At 52.0% G+C, this 17896-nt stretch overlaps 2 protein-coding genes across 4 annotated transcripts; both read left to right on the top strand.

Moving 5' to 3' along the window:
- The first annotated feature begins 567 nt into the window (after window positions 1–567).
- On the top strand, window positions 568–3004 carry elp6 (elongator acetyltransferase complex subunit 6). Its single transcript, XM_072716973.1, has 8 exons — window positions 568–604; window positions 833–954; window positions 1037–1115; window positions 1204–1274; window positions 1366–1490; window positions 1723–1909; window positions 2158–2307; window positions 2613–3004. The coding sequence occupies exons 2-8, from the start codon at window positions 898–900 to the stop codon at window positions 2751–2753; spliced, it is 810 nt and encodes a 269-aa protein (XP_072573074.1). The 5' UTR covers window positions 568–604; window positions 833–897; the 3' UTR covers window positions 2754–3004.
- Window positions 3005–3959: 955 nt separating this feature from the next.
- Window positions 3960–17805, top strand: scap (SREBF chaperone). 3 transcript variants are annotated; one of them, XM_023825788.2, is made up of 24 exons: window positions 3960–4115; window positions 6282–6340; window positions 7119–7322; window positions 8095–8215; window positions 8293–8450; window positions 8610–8830; window positions 9135–9240; window positions 9948–10120; window positions 10268–10394; window positions 10721–10833; window positions 10948–11042; window positions 11134–11232; window positions 11481–11693; window positions 11774–12129; window positions 12289–12453; window positions 12756–12957; window positions 13056–13171; window positions 13543–14005; window positions 14147–14232; window positions 14466–14548; window positions 14641–14810; window positions 14894–14974; window positions 15492–15698; window positions 15774–17805. In XM_023825788.2, exons 3-24 carry the CDS (start codon window positions 7201–7203, stop codon window positions 16017–16019), a joined length of 3723 nt encoding a protein of 1240 aa, XP_023681556.2. In that variant the 5' UTR covers window positions 3960–4115; window positions 6282–6340; window positions 7119–7200; the 3' UTR covers window positions 16020–17805. The 3 variants fall into 3 exon arrangements, with proteins under 3 accessions (XP_023681556.2, XP_023681555.2, XP_023681554.2); XM_023825787.2 differs by lacking the exon at window positions 6282–6340 and adding an exon at window positions 6088–6230 and having other exon boundaries at window positions 3974–4115; XM_023825786.2 differs by lacking the exon at window positions 6282–6340 and adding an exon at window positions 6048–6230 and having other exon boundaries at window positions 3974–4115.
- The last annotated feature ends 91 nt before the right edge of the window (window positions 17806–17896 follow it).

The following is a 17896-nucleotide window of genomic DNA, read 5'->3' as shown; positions in this document are numbered from 1 at the left end:
ATGCAAATATTGTCCCAGACTCAGTGTGTGACTGCAAAAGGGGAGCAGATGCCTCACTTGCATTATGTGGGAGCGGTGGGGGGGTGAGCAAGGGCAAGAAAATGGGCCATTGCGACGGGTGATTCAGGGTGACCGAGGTCTTGTTTGTCCGCTGTCTGACAGAGCCGTCTTTGTGAATGCCCGCCCTCCTCTCAGGGCCCCTACCCTCCCAGCCATAATTCACCCCCCCTTAATACCCCCAGTTACTTTCCCTCACATCTCTACTTGCTTCTCCCCTGTGTTCACCAAGAGATGTCATCACACTTTGTGACATCCCACAAAGACACTTGCACAAAGACACAAACTCTAACTGAAATCCAGGGTGCATCAGCAACACTACAAAAATACAAACAGAAAGATTTTTAGCTATTTTTATGACACTTTAATTCAAAAGAACCATCGTGGCTTCTTTTTTTATGTGATGTGAAGACGGATGGAATTACGGACGGACACTGGAAACGCTTTTAGTCATGAATGTATTGTCCCACTGAGGCCTCGGTAGACTTTCCTCGTCAGGTTTCTGTCACGTGACACGGGTGGGCAGTCAAAACATAATGGAGAGGACGTGAGTTTCCTAGTTCATGTTTCCACATCTACAGTAGTGCGCATTGCTGATTATGTGATGCTGAGGAATCAGGATAATTTATCTTTACTTTTTGTGATTCCCTCTTTAAGCGTTACATAAAGTCGTATCGCTCCTTTATAAAAACTCGCTGTAGATATGGTGGGAATTAATATTTATGAAGGCATGTGGCGAATTTGAGTTCGTCTGTAAGTAGTAGCCTCTTTTTAGGCGCAGGCAGTGGACTGAAAGCTGTAGTAGTTTGTGGTGATCTCTCAGTACCTGCGTTTCTCCACATGATGCTCCCAGATCTCGGCAGCCTGCTTGGCTTCAGCACGGAGAAGATCGAAAAGGTGATGTTTCGTACTGCCAGGGCGTTTTACCGCGCTTTACCGACGGTGCTATTTTAAGCTCTCTGTCCCTTGATGTTTGCAGGGGGATTTCATATTGCTTTCTGACAGAAATGCCGACGCCTCGTTTCTCATTAACCATTTCCTGTCCTTATACCTGAGAGGTAAGTGGGCGTAGATCAGGACACTTAGCCGAATGAAACTCTTCCACGATGTTGCGTTTGACGTGACGTGTGAGCCGTGCCGTTTCAGCGGGATGTAAGGTGTGCTTCCTCGGTCTGGTGCAGTCCTTCAGCCACTACAGTGCGGTGGCCCTGAGGCTGGTGAGTACGGCAGTTACTGTACATCCTTCCGTCACACTACGTGGACATAGGCTATGAGTGTCCATATGTTCTGTGTGGATGTGTTTGCCAGGGCGTGAATCTGGTCCAGGCTAGAGAACAGGGTCAGCTGGTCTTCCTGGAGGGGCTGAAGGACTCAGTGGGTCAGCTGCTGCAGCAGGGCCCCGACTCAGAGGCCTATCCAATGGGATTCCTCAGGTATAACCAGGACAGTCACATTTATGCTGTAACTCTAATGGTGTGTTGGTGAATATTACCTGATTTATCGATGTCTGTCTGTCTGCTCAGCTCTGTGTGCAAGTCCGATAGACGTCGGACCTCTGCGTATGCTGGCATGAGACAGATTCTGAGCCTTTTCTCTATCTACCTGTGCAGCAGTCACTGCTGTTAGACCTTACATTTAGAGAAACTCCCCCCCCCATGTTTGCAGAGGCTCCCAAACGGATCTGCGGAGCCTGTTCCGGTTTGTGCAGCGATCGGTGGGTGGGGCAGGTGAATGGAGCCCCTCCATACTGCTGGTGGATGATCTGAGCGTCTTACTGAGCCTGGGCGTCAGTGTGGAGGCCATTCTAGACTTCAGCCACTACTGCAGGACCACCGTGTGCCACCAGCTGCAGGTGGGCTCCAGTGTGTCTCTCTCTTTCTCTCTCTCTCACACACACACACACACACACACACACACACACACACACACTTTTATTAAAGGTCATTTTATTTTGACTCCCTGGCTTTATGTTAGTTTGCACAATGTTACTGGGTGTCTGACCTGTGGTCACGCACAGCAGTGCATTATAGGCATCTGATCCAGTAAAACAAAACTGGCAGGACATTGGACCTGCAGTGACACCTCTGACATTGCTGACAGGGCAACATGGTGATGCTCGTGCGAGTTGGTGAGGATGAGGACGATGAGGAGGGCCCTGAGCTGCTGTTGAAGGCACTGACTCACCAGTGCTCCTTGGCGCTCAGCATCCAGGGCCTGCCCACCGGCTACTGTAGGGACATCCATGGGCAGGTTTGTGTCTGTGTTTAATGCTCACATTGAGTATGTACAGTGTTTGGCCTTTTTATCCTTTGTTATTTAGCATTTAGTATTATAACACAGATGTATGGTAACACTCATATTTTAGATGTTTAGATACATTTAGTTCAGTTTAAATGAAATGGAGTAACGTTATTTAATTCAACTGCAGCACTGACCTTCATAAGCGGCCAGAAGGATGGATGGTTGGCTGTTCTTTAATGGGCACAGGATGAGTTTGAATTGGAGCTGATTAGATTGTGGTGATTTATAGAGGCACTGTGTTCACTGTGCTGCAGGTGGAGGTGCGCTGGAAAGAGCGTGGTCCTGGTGCTGCTGGCCCAGGGGGGGCGCTGGCCCAGAAGAAGCTGCTACAGTACAAGGTCCACGACAAGGGGGTGTCCTTCTTCGCCAGGGGAACATCCAGTGCTGTACTCTGAGGCGGGGGTGACAGGTGGCCCTGTGCTGTGTGGATTGCAGGCTGTGTGTGGTGCTCACTGTTACGACTGTGCTGCCAGAGCTGGAGACCCGAGTCAAACGTCTACCAAGACCTTAAAATCAGAAGCCATGTTTGACAGTGTTTTCTACTGCTAGAACTTTGCGCCATAATTGTGAACTTCAATGTGCAGGAAAGCTTGGCATCTGTGTCAACGCTGAATTTTTCTGGGGAACTGGATCAACCAGTGCTGGTTGGGGGTGGTGGGGGGGGGGGCGGGGTTAGGGTTGGACATGGTCACTGTGTTCAGCTCTACTGTAATAAACACATTTTTCAATGTCTGGCTGTGGTAACTTGAGGTGGGGGGTAGTGGGACCATGTCAGCCTTCTCATGTGGGCTGTAACATCACTTCACGTCACTTGGTTTCTCACGCCCCATACCAATATGGCTGCTCCGAAGAACTCATCGCATGGTGAAGCTACATTACCGAACACGTCATTACACAGGGTTGCTAGCTTTGGTCAGCTGGCTGGCATGAGATTTTCAATTTGAGATGAGTCTGCACACATATGCACAAGTATTTACATGTATGTAACAGTTTTATTACCTTGTAAATAGTCTGTAAGGTTTGCAAACTATCCCCGCGCTTTTTGATGTAGCTCATTTTAAGTTTAAAATGGAATAATATGGATTTTCCATAAGATTGCAGTCTGTAAGTGTGTCACGACAGTTGCGTAAGAGAGATTGAGAAGATGGGTTTTAAATAGTTAAAAAATGTGGGGGAACAAGTTATACATATAATACCACTGAATAAAGGTTTAAGATAATCTGTTAATATATGCGTGTCATTTGGGGTGTGTTGTAGACTTCTGTGATGGGAAAGTACCTATTATACATTTAAAGGAGAATTTTTTTGACTGCAGTCTTTGTGCTTTTGTGTGATGACTTGTCCAGACATGTTGTGGTACCCACCTATCTCCCACACAATGCTGTCACTTCTGTGTAAAATATGATGGTTTATACATACTCTGTCTTTGAGGAGCAATGTAGCACAGAAGATAATCGGTCAATAAAAACTGGTAACATGCATATTTTATATACAGTACGTACGCGTAAGATATGTCCATGTGTCTCCATAACATGATGCAACGTGATGAGATTACGCGTTCCGTTCCTATCCGCCTCCAGCAGAGGTCGCCCTTCCCGGCTCTGGCGGGCGTGCCGTCGCCGGGGTGAGAGGTCGGAGTGTAGAGGGCCAGCCTGGGGTTCACGCCTCTGTTGTCATAGGCTCGACCGTATCACAGCAGCGTGAGAGCGGTCCCTGGACTGATCATCGCGGCTCCGGGACTGGAGAAGAGCGGCGGGGTGAGTGGCCGCGGGGCGCTGTCGGCAGCCTGGTGGTGGGAGGCTGTCGGTCGACGTCCGAGCCGAGCCGAATCCGCTTTCGGGTCGCGTGTGACAGGTCCGGCTCGGCTCGGCGCCGTTAGCTTAGCATGCTAAGGGGCTTAGGCGGCGGGGAGTCGCGGGGGTGGGAGCCGGTGCACGGGCCGCTTTGGGCGCGAGCGCAGAGGCGCCGTTATCCGCACTACACGCGCTACGGAACCGTCATACACACACATACTCATCATACACATTACATACAAACGCATTATCTACGCATTACATTTACACACATTTATATAAACCTTACATATGCATTGCATGTACACACAACATTACATGCAGACATTCTAAGCATTACAGGTGCATACATTACCAGGGTTGACAACTTTGTTCAGCTGGCTGGAGTGAGATTTTCAATTTGAGACAAGTCTGCAAATCCATTTATATGTATGTAACAGTTTTACTACATTGTAAATATTTTGTATGGCTTGCAAACTAACCCAACGCATTTGCTGTGGCTAATTTTAGGTTTGTAATGGAATAATACAGATTTGCCGTAAGATTTCTTGCGTGAGAGACTGAAAGCACGAGTGTCACGCCAGATGCGTGCGAGTTGACAGCCGTGCATTTCATAAAAGTAACGTAAGGCTTTATATACGGTACATATGCGCACATAACACGCAGACATGCATTACATGTCCACAAGTTTACATATACACGCATGCATAACAATTACAGACATAGACACGTTACGCTCATACAAGAAGTAGTTATACCGATTTAAAAGTACATTTTACGAGGTCACATAGTTCACGGGTTAACAGCGTTACTGTTTGAATGAATTTGTTGAACAGATGACCCGTTGTGACTGGGTCGGTGCGTTAGGGTTAGGGGTTTTGGTGGGGTACGCGGGGTCTGTTTACTGAGTGCTTTACCAGTTCGGCGTACAGACCTGACCCTCGGTCACGGTGTCATTTCTCTGCTTTAGGTTTTAATGACTGTTGGTAATGAAACCTTAACAAAAGATCAGTTACGCTGCTTTAGGTTTCGCCCTGTTTCTCGTTGCAGCCTTCCAGGTCAGTCGCTCGAATCTTTACCCACCGCGTTGCCTACCACAGTGAAATAATGCAGTTTTCCTTAAATCCCTAAATTGGTGGTGTAGCTTCAGGGAAATGTCTGTTTAGCCCTCGCTGTTGCATTTCTGCTGCATTACTGCCACGTTGCACTCTCTTTTCTGCATGCAGTGGCGCCCCTCGTTACGAGGTTATTTACATGATTATTCCTGTTATGGGTGCTTTTAAAGCCTTGGTCCTTCCTTCTAACAGCAGTAGCGTTGAACATGTATCTCATTTCTCTGGCCGCATACTGTGATTAGTCTGTCCCTCCCCCTTAGGGCTTTCAGCTATATGGTATCTGCTGGTCCCACCACACGCTGTGTTAGACAGTCCAGAATATCCAGTTTTGTGATCTGGCAACGCCGTGCCTGTTTCCGCTTTCTGTGTTGCAACGCTGTCACCTCGTTCTGCTACAAGCTGGAGTACTTCACTGAACGTGAGCTCAGGCATGCGAGGTGTGGTGATGTATGCATGTGGGTGTGTGAGTGCATTTCCCGAAGAGCCCAGGTGGGTCTGGTCCTGGCGCTAGTCTAAAATTACCTTGATCTAGCGCGGACTCCGAGGAGGTGTGCATACACACCCATACACGCATGGCACACAGCAGATGTACCTTTTGCGGGACAGGGGGTGTGCGTTTCCTATGCATGCCTCAGTTAGTCTGGACAGGACGGTGAACGAAACAAGCAGATGAATTCTTTATGCCCTTTGAGTGGGCAGCTGAAAATGTATTAATCTTATTTATTGTTTATTCATGTTTGCATTGACACAGTTTTGCTCGTATGGCCCTGACCCACATCAGGTATCCAGCTGCCAGAACCACCCTGTCCCTTTCTGTTCAGCTGTAACGCACCAGTCTGGGCTTGAAGCTGCCTCAGCCTGGACCTGTGGTCTGCAGCCACATCCTGTGTCAGGCCGTGTCTGTAAGCTCGACAAGCAGGCTGTCTGCAAGGGAAAGGAAGATGTAAATGCCAGAGCAGGCATGGTGAGACCCTTCTTCTGTTTTAATTTGGTATTTTAATTTGGTATTTTTCAGGCACGATCCTAGCAGCTGGTTGTCTGCTCACGAGCTACCAGTTCCCGTCATGGAATAAGGTTTGTGATTGTGAAGCATCCCTATTGCAAGCTTGCTTTTAGAGACCCGTCTGACCAGAATCAACCTCCTGGGTGCAAGGCTGGTCCAGGATTTAATCTCTCCTCCATTTGGATGGTGTTCAAGAGTCATGTGAGGAACCCCCCTCTGATATAGGAATGGGAGTGAGGTTGTTCAGACTGGAGGTGACGTTTGGGGTCTGTATCGGCAAAGGCCGAGCGGCCTTGCAGAGGCCAGTGTATGACATTATTGTACACAGCATGACATTTATCAGCTGTCCAAAGTACAAAGGTGCTCCAGTGGAACTGGGGCAGCTTTGTGAGTATTTGTGGCCTCATTAGGAAAAGGGCAAGAAAACCATATATCATTTTTCTGAGAGAAAGTTGTTGCCAAAAACAAATATTGCCCTGATAAGATTAGTGAGTGCAGAGCAGCAAATAACATGCTGGTTAAGAACAGGGACTTGCTTGTAATCCCAGTATGAGATCATCTGTTGGACCACGGACGCGTTGGGCTTATACGTCCTACTCCGTTGCATCAGTTTATTTGGCTGAGGCTCTTGGCAGAATAAATTTCAATGGCAGGAGATACTAAATAAGAAAAGTGTGGCTGGGCTTGGTTTCCAGTGAGCGACACAAAAACACCCTGAGCAGCATGAACCTGGTGTCACAAATGTCACACAGGGGAGAGTCCAGTCTTGCTGCGATATATAAAGGAATAAGTCGTTAGTATGAGACCTTTATACCAAGGGGGGGCTTACCCCATGCTCTCTTTCACCAGGCCACTGGATGCTCCCCTCCGCCCCCCACCTCAGCTGCACGGCGCCCCCGCCCCGTGGCAGTCAGCTGACCCTGCCCCCACGATGACGGTGACCGAGAGGCTGCGACAGAAGATCTCAGTCGCCTTCTACTGGCACGGCCTGCTGTGCGCCTCCTACCCCGTTCCCATCATCCTCTTCACCGCAGTCTGCATCCTCGCGTGCTGGTGGGTTCCTCGTCTCGTCCAGGCCGACTTGTCCTCCTCCCTGTAGGCTGTGTGCTGGTGTGCAGGGACCTCGCCTGCCGAAGGACAGGGAAGCGTGATTCAGCTGGTGGCCGTGAGGATCCTTCAGCTCTGTGGGAGCTGAGCCAACGAGGCCGTGGTAACGTGACCTTGCGGAAATGTTCCCTCCTGCCTGAGGGAAGGTTTTTCTGTGCCAGCCGAATGGCATTTGTGAAAGCCGCTCACTAACGGATGGTGAACTCCCCAGTGACACACGCACACACTCTTCCCAGGCTTTTGGTCACGCCTTTTATTCATGTCCGTCTCGATCCTTTTCAGTAAATCCTGTCTGGGGAATTTTGTTCAAGGATGGCTTTTTTTTATTGTGTTAATGAATGAAGCACATTTTCGTAGGCAGCCTGAGAGCATCGCAAAATGATTTTTTCATTTAAAATTTGCTGTTTTTAATATTCCTCCGTGTGACTGAGAATCCCCAGCCTAACCACATGTCTCACACTTACGGACCAGCTGTGCAAAAGCTGTGTGTGGGTGAACTGTAGTGATGGGGCATATGAGGCTTCATGAACCATTTGCTGTATTTTCTGACCCCACTAGATGGTGCTCTCCTCTCATAAAAGGGCTCAAAGCATGACCCAAAGTAAACCAAGAGCGCCACCTAGTGGGGTCAAAAAGTTTGTGAAGCTTCATCTGCCCATCAATAGCGAACTGTGTGCGTGTGCTCCAAATTTACTTGGCCAGTCCCTTCTTGCCCCAGCTACCCTCTGCTGAAGCTGCCCCTGCCTGGGGCGGGTCCGGAGAAGTTCACCACAGGAGTGCGTGATTACACAGTGCCCCCAGAGGACCCTGGTGGGGAGCTCGGGGAGCGGCCCGAATGGGTGAGTGTGTGTGCCTGATGAGCCATGTCTGTGGTGTGGACAGTCGGTGTTTAACCTCTGACCCCTGGCCCCCCCAGTACCACGGCCCCCCTGTGGCGTACATCCAGCAGGTGCTGGTGAAGGCGGCGGTGTCCCCCTGGGACAGCAAGCTGGTCCCAGTGGACGCCTTCAGGTCCCCGCTGGGACGCGTCTTCGCTCTGCTGGACGAGATCCGCAGCCACATGCACTCTGACAGGTTTGCGGAGCGATTTCCAGTTTGCCTTGTTTGGATGGCTAGTCTCTGTAGGTATTAAATGGTCTTTCAATGTGCTGCTGGTGTATCTCTGTGTGTAGCTGTGTGCTGTTAAAAGCTGGGCTTTACACTGCCTTGCTTCTCTTTCATCCTGTGCTGCAGTTCTGGGGTTCGAAGCCTAGAGGCACTGTGCCTCCAGGTGACGGACCTGTTGCCTGGGTTACGACGCTTGCAGACCATTCTCCCAGAGCATGGCTGCCTCATCGTCTCCCCTGGCAACTACTGGCAGAACCAGCGGGAGCTGTTCGATACGGACCCGGACCTGCTAAAGACGGTCCAGCAGCATGAACCTAAAGGCCTGCATGTGTCTGCCACCCTGAAAGGTGGGCGTGGTGGTGGGTGTGGCTATGGGCGGGGCCATGGGCGGGGCCATGGGTGGGTCAATACCCTCTTTGGAAGGGTATTGGCTGTTCCCAGCCTGTCTGTACACTCCCTTTGCCCTCATTCAGAGAAGATTAGCCGTTAGTCCATTATGTGTTCGTACTTTTGTGTGCTGTTTATACTGCTTACCGAGTGCATACTTTGGACCTTCTTATGAAACAACAGTTTTAAAAGTTAAAAAGGGTGATGTCCTGTGTCGGTTGACTGTCAGTGTCTGTGCCGTATGTGACACTCTGTCTCTTGCAGACCTGCTGTTCGGAGTCCGTGGCCAGCAAACAGGGGTCAGCCTGAACAGTGGCAAACGCGTGGTCACCTACACCGTTACCATGGCGCTGCGGAGCTATGATGCCAGGTCAGTGGACGGTGTGGCCATCACTCAGGCCTAGCCCCGCCCCCTTTACATCTGTCCATCCAGCACACTCTGTAGCAGTGTCTAAGAGCAGCAGTGACCGGGAATTTGGGGCTCAGAGCTTTACGCTGCCGGTTCCTAGTAGGAAATTTCAACTGTAACACCCCTGAAGTTAGAATTCCTGTATGGAAAGTCAGAGGAATCGACACAAACTTCAGAATTGAAGATGGCGGCACCCTTTATCAACAGAAGTTAAAGCTGTAGTTATATATTGTTTATTAGCACTTATGTTTTATTTGTGGCTCATTAAATCGGTCGTGCAGACAGTACTATCCAGCCACTATCTGTGGACGTGTTGCTGCGCTGTTCTTATGTGCCAAATACCACGTAATGTATTAACTGATATTACTAACAGTGACTCACAATTACCCAGGCTAGACCTGGGGACTGTTTCAGAAAGCAGGATAACTTGTAAGATTTAAGGTAGTCTGGGCTAAATGTTAGTGAATGAAGGTAAAGGCCATTTAATCTGGGATACCTTAAATCTGACAAGTTATCTGGCTAAGCAAGAAACTTTGCTTTTTGAAACAGGTCCGTGGTATTACTAAGCGGCTTTCCGACATTCCCGGCTCCAGCTTCCTACCTCTGTGCTAAATGGAACGCAGCAATGCCTCCATTTCTCTTCATGATGAGACCTTTCCACCCCTCAGCTTCCTGGGCAGCCTGAGGTCGCGTCTCAAGCAGCTGCATCCGTCGTCGAACTGCAGCCTGCGCGAGGAGCACATGGTGCACGTCTACTTCAAGGAGGAGATCGGCGTGGCGGAGCTCATCCCCCTGCTCACCACCTACATCATCCTCTTCGCCTACATCTACTTCTCCACCCGTGAGGCTGGCGCTCGCTCGCGTGCCCGCTGTGTGTGTGTGTGTGTGTGTGTGTGTGTGTGTGTGTGTGTGTGTGTGTGTGTCTGCGCGCTGGGTGTCCCTACTATACCCTGACCTCCCCTCCTCTCCACCCCTCCCTCCCCCACAGGAAAGATCGACATGGTCAGGTCCAAGTGGGGCCTCGCTCTGGCTGCCGTGGTGACGGTTCTCAGCTCGCTCCTCATGTCTGTGGGGCTCTGCACCCTCTTTGGCCTGACGCCCACACTCAATGGAGGGTAAGAGCCTCACAGCGCCCCCTGCAGGCTCTCGGTTTCCTCTTGCTAACCCTGATACTCGGGGCAGTGGGACTTCCCTGTGGGGTGGGGTTTGGGGAGAGGCGTGGCCTGTGTTGGCATCTGCGTGACGCTCTCCTCTCTGCAGCGGCTGGCAGGTCAGACCACCCTGGGACAGGCCTACAGTTTGGCCGTCTTTACCAGCCTGGTTACACAACCTGCATGGCGGCTGTGGACTTTGATGACTCATGGCTGTTTTGCTACAGGTTGACCTCTCACCCATGTTTCTTATCACTGCTTTTCTGTTTGTTTCACTGTCACTTTCACAGGGAGATCTTCCCCTACCTGGTGGTGGTAATCGGCTTGGAGAACGTGCTCGTCCTCACCAAGTCCGTGGTGTCGACCCCTGTTGACCTGGAGGTCAAACTGCGCATAGCTCAGGGTGAGCGTTAAACGTGCAGCGCTGCATGTGGGGTTAGGGGAGAGTTAATGTTAGGCCAAGCGTGTGCTGTGGCTGTATGTGTGAAGCCACTGGAGCAACATGTTTGTGCTGTAGGGCTAAGCAACGAGAGCTGGTCCATCATGAAGAACATGGCTACTGAGCTGTGCATCATTCTCATTGGGTACTTCACCCTGGTCCCAGCCATTCAGGTACCTGTCTTTCACAAACACACCCCCCCCTGCAGACAGATCCCAAGCTCAGTGCCCTGTGACCCACAAACACCCTCCCCTCTCTTTCCAGGAGTTCTGCCTGTTCGCTGTGGTGGGGCTGGTCTCTGATTTCTTCCTCCAGATGCTTTTTTTCACCACGGTGCTCTCAATCGACATCCGTCGCATGGAGGTAAGAGGACTCCGATGTTACGACATGACGTGTCCCGTGTATGAACAGGGTGCCGATGCCGCGTTGGTAATATTAACACTGTTACCCTGTTAACTTCAATTATGTGTCACGTGTGTGGCTGCCCTGCTTCACATGGGACGCTTTTCCTTCTGGATAAGGACAGTCTCCCGTGAGGCTGTTAGCCACACCCCCATCCTGTCTCCTAGCAACCAGTATGGGCTCTGCTGCCCCCTCTCCCCTTTCTCCAGCTGGCCGACCTGAATCGGCGGCTTCCGGCCGAGGCGGGGATGCCCCCTTCGAAACCCGGGCCCCTCCGGCCGCGTGAAACCCCGCCGCCCCCGCGCCCCTCCCCGCACACGATCACCCTGCAGCCCCCCGCCTTCCGGAACCTGCGGCTCCCCAAGAGGCTGCGGGTGGTGTACTTCCTGGCCCGCACGCGGCTGGCTCAGCGCATCATCATGGTGAGACGTCGCGGAGCCTTCGCAGTTGTCCGTCCGCTGTGGTTTAGCGGAGCCGTCTGACCGTGCGTCTCTGGCATCAGGTCGGCACGGTGATTTGGATCGGCATCCTGGTGTACACGGACCCGGCGGGTCTGCGCATCTACCTGGCTGCCCAGGTGTCCGAGCAGAGCCCGCTGGGGGGGGCGGGGCTGCCCCATCTGGGCGTCGCCCCCGTCTTCCCGCGCGGTGACCCCACCAGCACGCTCAGCGTCCTGCCCCCTGCTGAGCCCACCCCTGCACTGCCAGAGAACCTGTCCCAGGGACACGCCCCCCAGGCAGCAGGCCGGGCTGTGCCCCAGATCCGCTGGGGCCCTGAGGACGGGGAAGCATGGAAACATCTGTCCTTCCGGCACTGGCCCCTGCTCTTCAGCTACTACAACATCACCCTGGCCAAGAGGTGGGCGACCGCGGAGACCTGGGCTCTGCTTTCTCAGTCTCTGTGCTGCTCATATTACATTACTGAGTCATTACTGAGTCCCTGAGCTCTATGCCTCTCCTGTGACTCTCTGGAGTCTTTGCTTCTGACTATGACTCCCACACTGACTCTGCTCTGCAGGTATATCAGCTTCCTGCCAGTCATCCCAGTGACGTTCCACCTGAGCCCGCAGGAGGCGCTAGAGACGCGGCACCCCCATGACACGCACCATGCCCCGCCCCCCCCGTCGAGCACAGCCCCTGACAGGGAAGGCCCTCCCCCCCAGGGCGACTTGACACTCTACAAGTCAGTACATCACTCCTGATTTTACGGGCCTGTGATTTGAAATCTGAACTTGTGTCAAATATAAATGGAATGTTGATAAGTGTGCATCTCAGGAGCCCTCCCCCCCTCGTAATAATGCAGGGTGTCTGGGGTATGTAGAGCACCGATAGCTGTCACGATCCAGAAAGCCTGTTATGAATAGGATCATTTATGAGATTCATTTATCAGAATGCTAATATTCTGTCTGCTCACCTGGATAAAGCACACAGAAGTCGCCCCCCCACCCTAGCTTGATGTCTGTCTATGTGTCTGTTCCCCTACAGGGTGGCCGCTCTGGGCCTGGCAGCGGGGGTCATTTTAGTCCTACTGCTCTTCTTCTTGTACCGTGTGCTCTGTCCCCGTAACTATGGCCAGAACGGGGTGCAGCATGGCCGCCGTCGCCGTGGAGACCTGCCCTGCGACGACTATGGCTACTCTCCGCCCGTCAGTGAGATCTCGCCGCTGCTGCTGCGGGGACACAGCATGGTATGACCGCAGTTCGCGTCTCTGCGCGCACGTGTGCATGCTCAAGCGCACAGAATGCCAGCTGAAGCTAATGACGTGCTTTATACTGCCCCCTACAGGACATTGAGTGTCTGGCCAGTGATGGAATGCTGCTGGCCAGCTGCTGCCTAGCAGGGCAGATCCGGGTATGGGACGCCCAGACCGGGGACTGCCTGACTCTCATCCCCAATCATGGGTAACATGCAGCTTGTTAGACACGTCTGCATATGTCCGTTCCTGTTGCTCAACGAGTAGCGCAACCAGTACTGCCTTGCGCTAACAACGCAAAGGTTGTGGGTTCAAATCCCAGGGAGCACACACAATTGTAATCTTACCCTCTACTGCAAGTTGCTTTGAATAAGTGTCAGATTAATGAGTAAAATGTGGATGTTCACTCTTTCGCACACACACCCAGATTAATGTGTGTGTTTCGCACGCAGACCCGCGATCATTCTCTCACTTTCAGAAGCACACGTCTCGTTTGAAATGGCACTATATGACATGCGGATGGAAATTGCACCCTGTTAGAGGACAGTACGAAGTACGTCTTTGTCTCCCCCCAAAAAGGCTGCGTCACTGTAGTAGCAGTGGCGGGTGGGAGCAGCGGAACGGTTGGGACGTGGGCGAGCTGGAAAGTCTGGGGGCCGAGGATCCAGACGCAGACGTGGCCCTCCTGAGGCGACGCGCTGCCCCGTCCTCGCGTCCCTCCCTCTTCATGGACCAGCCCGATCTCACCCCCCTCATCGACACCAGCTTTGCCCGCCTGCCCCCTTCGCAGGCCACGTGCCACTCCGGCTTCGACTTCGGCGAGCTGGTGGAGCGGGCGTACCTGGAGCACGAGCCCTCGCCCAGCCCCACGTATCCCCCCTCCCCCCACACACCCCCGCAGAGGCGCCGCAGCGTAGGGGACCAGCCCATGGCTCCCCCAGAGCCAGCCTGCTCCAGCCCTCCTGACTGGGACAGCTCCGTCTGGGCGCTGGAGCTCAGGGGAAACCTTATTGCAGCTGGGAGGAGGAGTGGCCGGCTGGAGGTCAGTCTCTGTCCCCGTCTGTCAGTGTCTCCCTGCATGTCTTTCCCCGTCTGTCTGTCTCCCCCTGCATGTCTGTCCCCGTCTGTCTGTGTCTCCCTGCCTGTCTGTCTCTGTGGTGATGGTGCAAGTTCTTCCCTACAGCTGTGGGATGCTGTTGAAGGCAGCTTACGGTGCAGCAATGATGAAGGAGTTTCTGGGATCACCGCACTGGCCTTCCTGAGTAACCGGTAACATCTGGGCTCTCTCTCACACGCACGCACACATGCACATGCAGATGCTGCATGCACACAGCTGTTAGATGAGCTGCATTTTAGATGAGATCTTGATATGGGGGATGTGTTCAGGATTAAGTTGGTAATAATAGGTTAGTTTTGATTGTGACTGGTGAGTGTGGTTTTTAATGGTTAGCTTAGGGTGTTGACGTGCGGGTTCTCTACCTGACGGTTGCTACGGGTTACAGGATCGTGGCAGCCCGGCTCAGTGGTTCGCTGGACTTCTTCACCGTGGACATGAACAAGCCTCTGGGCTTGCGTCAGTATCGGGGTGAGTGTGGTGGGGCCTCAGTCCGCTCCCCGTACCGCTTCTGAGACGCCCAGACCCTCCGAATAATGCTCCCTGTGCCCCTGCATTGCCAGGCACCCCCGGGCGGGGTAGCATGCCCCCCCTGTCTCCCTGCTACAGCAGTGAGGATGTCATCAGCTGTCAGGTAACACGCTCTGTGCAGTGCGCCCACCACAAGCCAATCACAGTGCTGCGAGCAGCGGCGGGCCGCGTGGTTACGGGCAGCCAGGACCACACCGTCAGGGTGAGTGTGCGAGTGTGTGCACACGTGCACCGCCCAACAGTGCCTCTGCGCCCCCTCTGGTGACACGCCTCTGTCTGCCTCAGGTCTATCGGCTGGAGGATTCCTGCTGCCTCTTCACTCTGCAGGGCCACTCAGGCGGCATCACTGCCATTTATATTGATCAGGTCAGTCGCCGGGGTCTGGCCCCCATCCTGTCCCTCATTGCACCAGGAGGATTGTCAGCGTCAGTCGTATTTTTACATATAAATCAAGACTATTAACAGCCTCTTGACTGGTTAGTTTAGGGTAGTGACAGGTGCGGGTTCTCTACCTGATGGTTGCTACGGGTTACAGGATCGTGTATAGGATCATACGGGATCGTATAATATATATATATAAAAATTTGACCTTACAGGATGTGGTGTCATGTTTCAGACCATGGTGCTACAGCATGACAGGATGTGGTGTCATGTTTCAGACCATGGTGCTACAGCATGTGACAGGATGTGGTGTCATGTTTCAGACCATGGTGCTACGGCATGTGACAGGATGTGGTGTCATGTTTCAGACCATGGTGCTACGGCATGTGACAGGATGTGGTGTCATGTTTCAGACCATGGTGCTACGGCATGTGACAGGATGTGGTGTCATGTTTCAGACCATGGTGCTACGGCATGTGACAGGATGTGGGTCATGTTTCAGACCATGGTGCTGGCCAGTGGGGGACAGGATGGAGCCATCTGTCTGTGGGACGTCCTGACTGGCAGCCGGGTCAGCCACGTGTACGGTCACCGTGGTGATGTGACTTCCCTGGTCTGCACGACGTCCTGCGTGATTAGCAGCGGGCTGGACGACCTGATCTGCATCTGGGACCGGAGCACGGGCATCAAGCTGTATTCCATCCAGCAGGTGTGTGTCCGTGCGGGCGTTCGAGTCCTCACTGCAGAGGTCGAGTAAAACCTAACGAGGATCCCCCCCCAACAGGATGTGGGCTGCGGTGCCAGTCTAGGCGTCATCTCAGATGGGCTCCTGGTCACCGGCGGGCTGGGCTGCGTGTCCTTCTGGGAGCTAAACTACGGTGACCTCCTGCAGACGGTGTACCTGGGGCCCAGCAGCGAGGGCCAGGCCGTGCGGCAGCTCCTGGTGCTGGACAACGCTGCCATCGTGTGCGACTTTGGCAGTGAGCTCAGCCTGGTCTATGTGCCCTCCGTGCTGGAAAAGCTGGACTGAGCCTGTCGCTGTTATTCCTCCCTATTTCCTGTCGTCTTCATCGTGGCCCTGCCCCCTTCTGTGCGATCTGTGCACCCGGCCAGTGGAGGGCAGCAGAGGCTCTGGCGGGACTCTGCTTTCGGACCTGAGTCCCCAGGAGGACTCTGCAGGATGCTTCGGCTGCAGTGTTGTTACGGTTGTTTTTCCTGTACAGTCATTGGTGCTGCAGGTGGTCCCACCCACCCTACTAGCCAATGAGTGACAGCCACGGCAAACTTGGGTTATAGTGAGTTGAGTGAGTGAGGTCATTCATTTAAATTTAATTTGTATTTTATGGATTTCAGCTTTGTATTGCTTTGAATGGACGTGGGGAGTGGTCATGTGAGATTTGGAAAGTAATGTGCAATGTTTAGCCCTGGACACCTGGAAGACTGACCTTACGGAAGGAGTGAAGCTCAAGACTAAAAGCACGTCAGACCCTGTTTCAAACCCCCGCCCAGTTAACGCCCCAGTACGTCTTGTGTGTCCAGAGAGGTTGTCCTGTGCACCTCGTATGCCGTGTGACCTGCCCACCAAACGGTTCTGATCCGGTTACACAGCACCACACAGCATGTTTCCACAGCAGTGGGCATGGTGTAAATTAATTGTTTTAATTTAAGGCCCTGGTGTTGGATTAGTAAACCAGGTATGGAGAGCTGGGCCAGGTGAAATTCTACAGAGCCAGGCTCCTCTTAGCACTGTGCTTGCAGAAAGACTCTTGTCAGGATACTTAATATTTATTATTACTTTTGGGTTTATTACTTATTATTGTAACAGGAGGTTGGTAGTCAGTCGGTGTGAAGCCTGGTCGTGATTTAATTAGCTACGATACGGCTTTTCAGAGGACAGCTGCAGACAAAAAACAAGAAGGCAACAGTGTACATCCCCTGCCACATCCCTGCCTTTATCTCCATCCTTCTTGCTATATCTTACCAACCTGTGATGGAAAAATCACCGTTTAGTCCTTTACTGGAGTCTGGGACATGATATGCTTGTTACTTTGTAGCCACGACCAACACAACTCGCATCCCAGCTGGCTGTACTGCTGGCCCCAGTGAGCCCCTCTGATGGCACGTAAGACACGCCCACAACAGAACAGACGCCCACACACATCTGGACACCTGGTTAAATGTATGTTTGTGCTCAGACTGGTTCAGCAGGATTGAGTGTGCAAGTAAGCAAATCTCTACTGTAATGCTTATAATTTATTAGTTTGTGTTCTGGATGTATATATTAGCTGAGAGCTTTAAAATAGAGAAACTTTATGTATGTTATTTTCGTTTTGTTTTTTGATTTGTGTTTGTATTCAAGGCCAATTTGTAATTTTTGCCCCATTGTGATTTTCGGTTTGGTCGCGGGTTTCGGTTAGAGTCCATCGCCGTCCCACGTCAGCGCATCAGTGTTCCTCCTCATACCACCGTCACTCTTGTGAATTCTGCTTTTGCTCCAGTCTGTTCCAGCTCAAACATGAAACGTTTCTATTCACCCTCCAAATATTTTGAGATGGAAGGACCTAAGAGCATAATACTTAATCTCTACATTCAAATGCAAACAAATCTCCTACACGAGGCGGGGAAGACACCCAAATTAACCAGGACATAAACACGGATAGGTTTGCGACCCCAAGAGAATCGTGCTATCTGATATTCCCCCACCCCGAGCACAAGGCCGCATGATTGTACTCTAGAGATGTAACTAATCTTCTGTACTATTTTTAAACAAAGGAGGACTTTATACTAATTTACAAATAAAAGGCTTTGATATAGCATTCTGGAATTTTACTTTGATTTCAGAGTTACTGCTGCCTGTTAATTACGATCACTGTAATCACATTCCCAAGCTCAGTGGATTCAGACGGG

Source organism: Paramormyrops kingsleyae, chromosome 9, assembly GCF_048594095.1.
Source record: "Paramormyrops kingsleyae isolate MSU_618 chromosome 9, PKINGS_0.4, whole genome shotgun sequence".
Taxonomy (NCBI): Eukaryota; Metazoa; Chordata; class Actinopteri; order Osteoglossiformes; family Mormyridae; genus Paramormyrops; species Paramormyrops kingsleyae.
This window is presented reverse-complemented; position numbering and strand designations above follow the sequence as displayed.

Coding starts and splice junctions, on each gene's coding strand:
- elp6 (XM_072716973.1), top strand. CDS start 898: ATGATGCTCCCAGATCTCGGCAGCCTGCTTGGCTTCAGCACGGAGAAG. Junction 955..1,036: donor GCACGGAGAAGATCGAAAAG/GTGATGTTTCGT, acceptor TGATGTTTGCAG/GGGGATTTCATATTGCTTTC. Junction 1,275..1,365: donor GTGCGGTGGCCCTGAGGCTG/GTGAGTACGGCA, acceptor TGTGTTTGCCAG/GGCGTGAATCTGGTCCAGGC.
- scap (XM_023825787.2), top strand. Junction 8,451..8,609: donor AGCCACATGCACTCTGACAG/GTTTGCGGAGCG, acceptor CCTGTGCTGCAG/TTCTGGGGTTCGAAGCCTAG. Junction 11,233..11,480: donor TCGACATCCGTCGCATGGAG/GTAAGAGGACTC, acceptor CCCTTTCTCCAG/CTGGCCGACCTGAATCGGCG.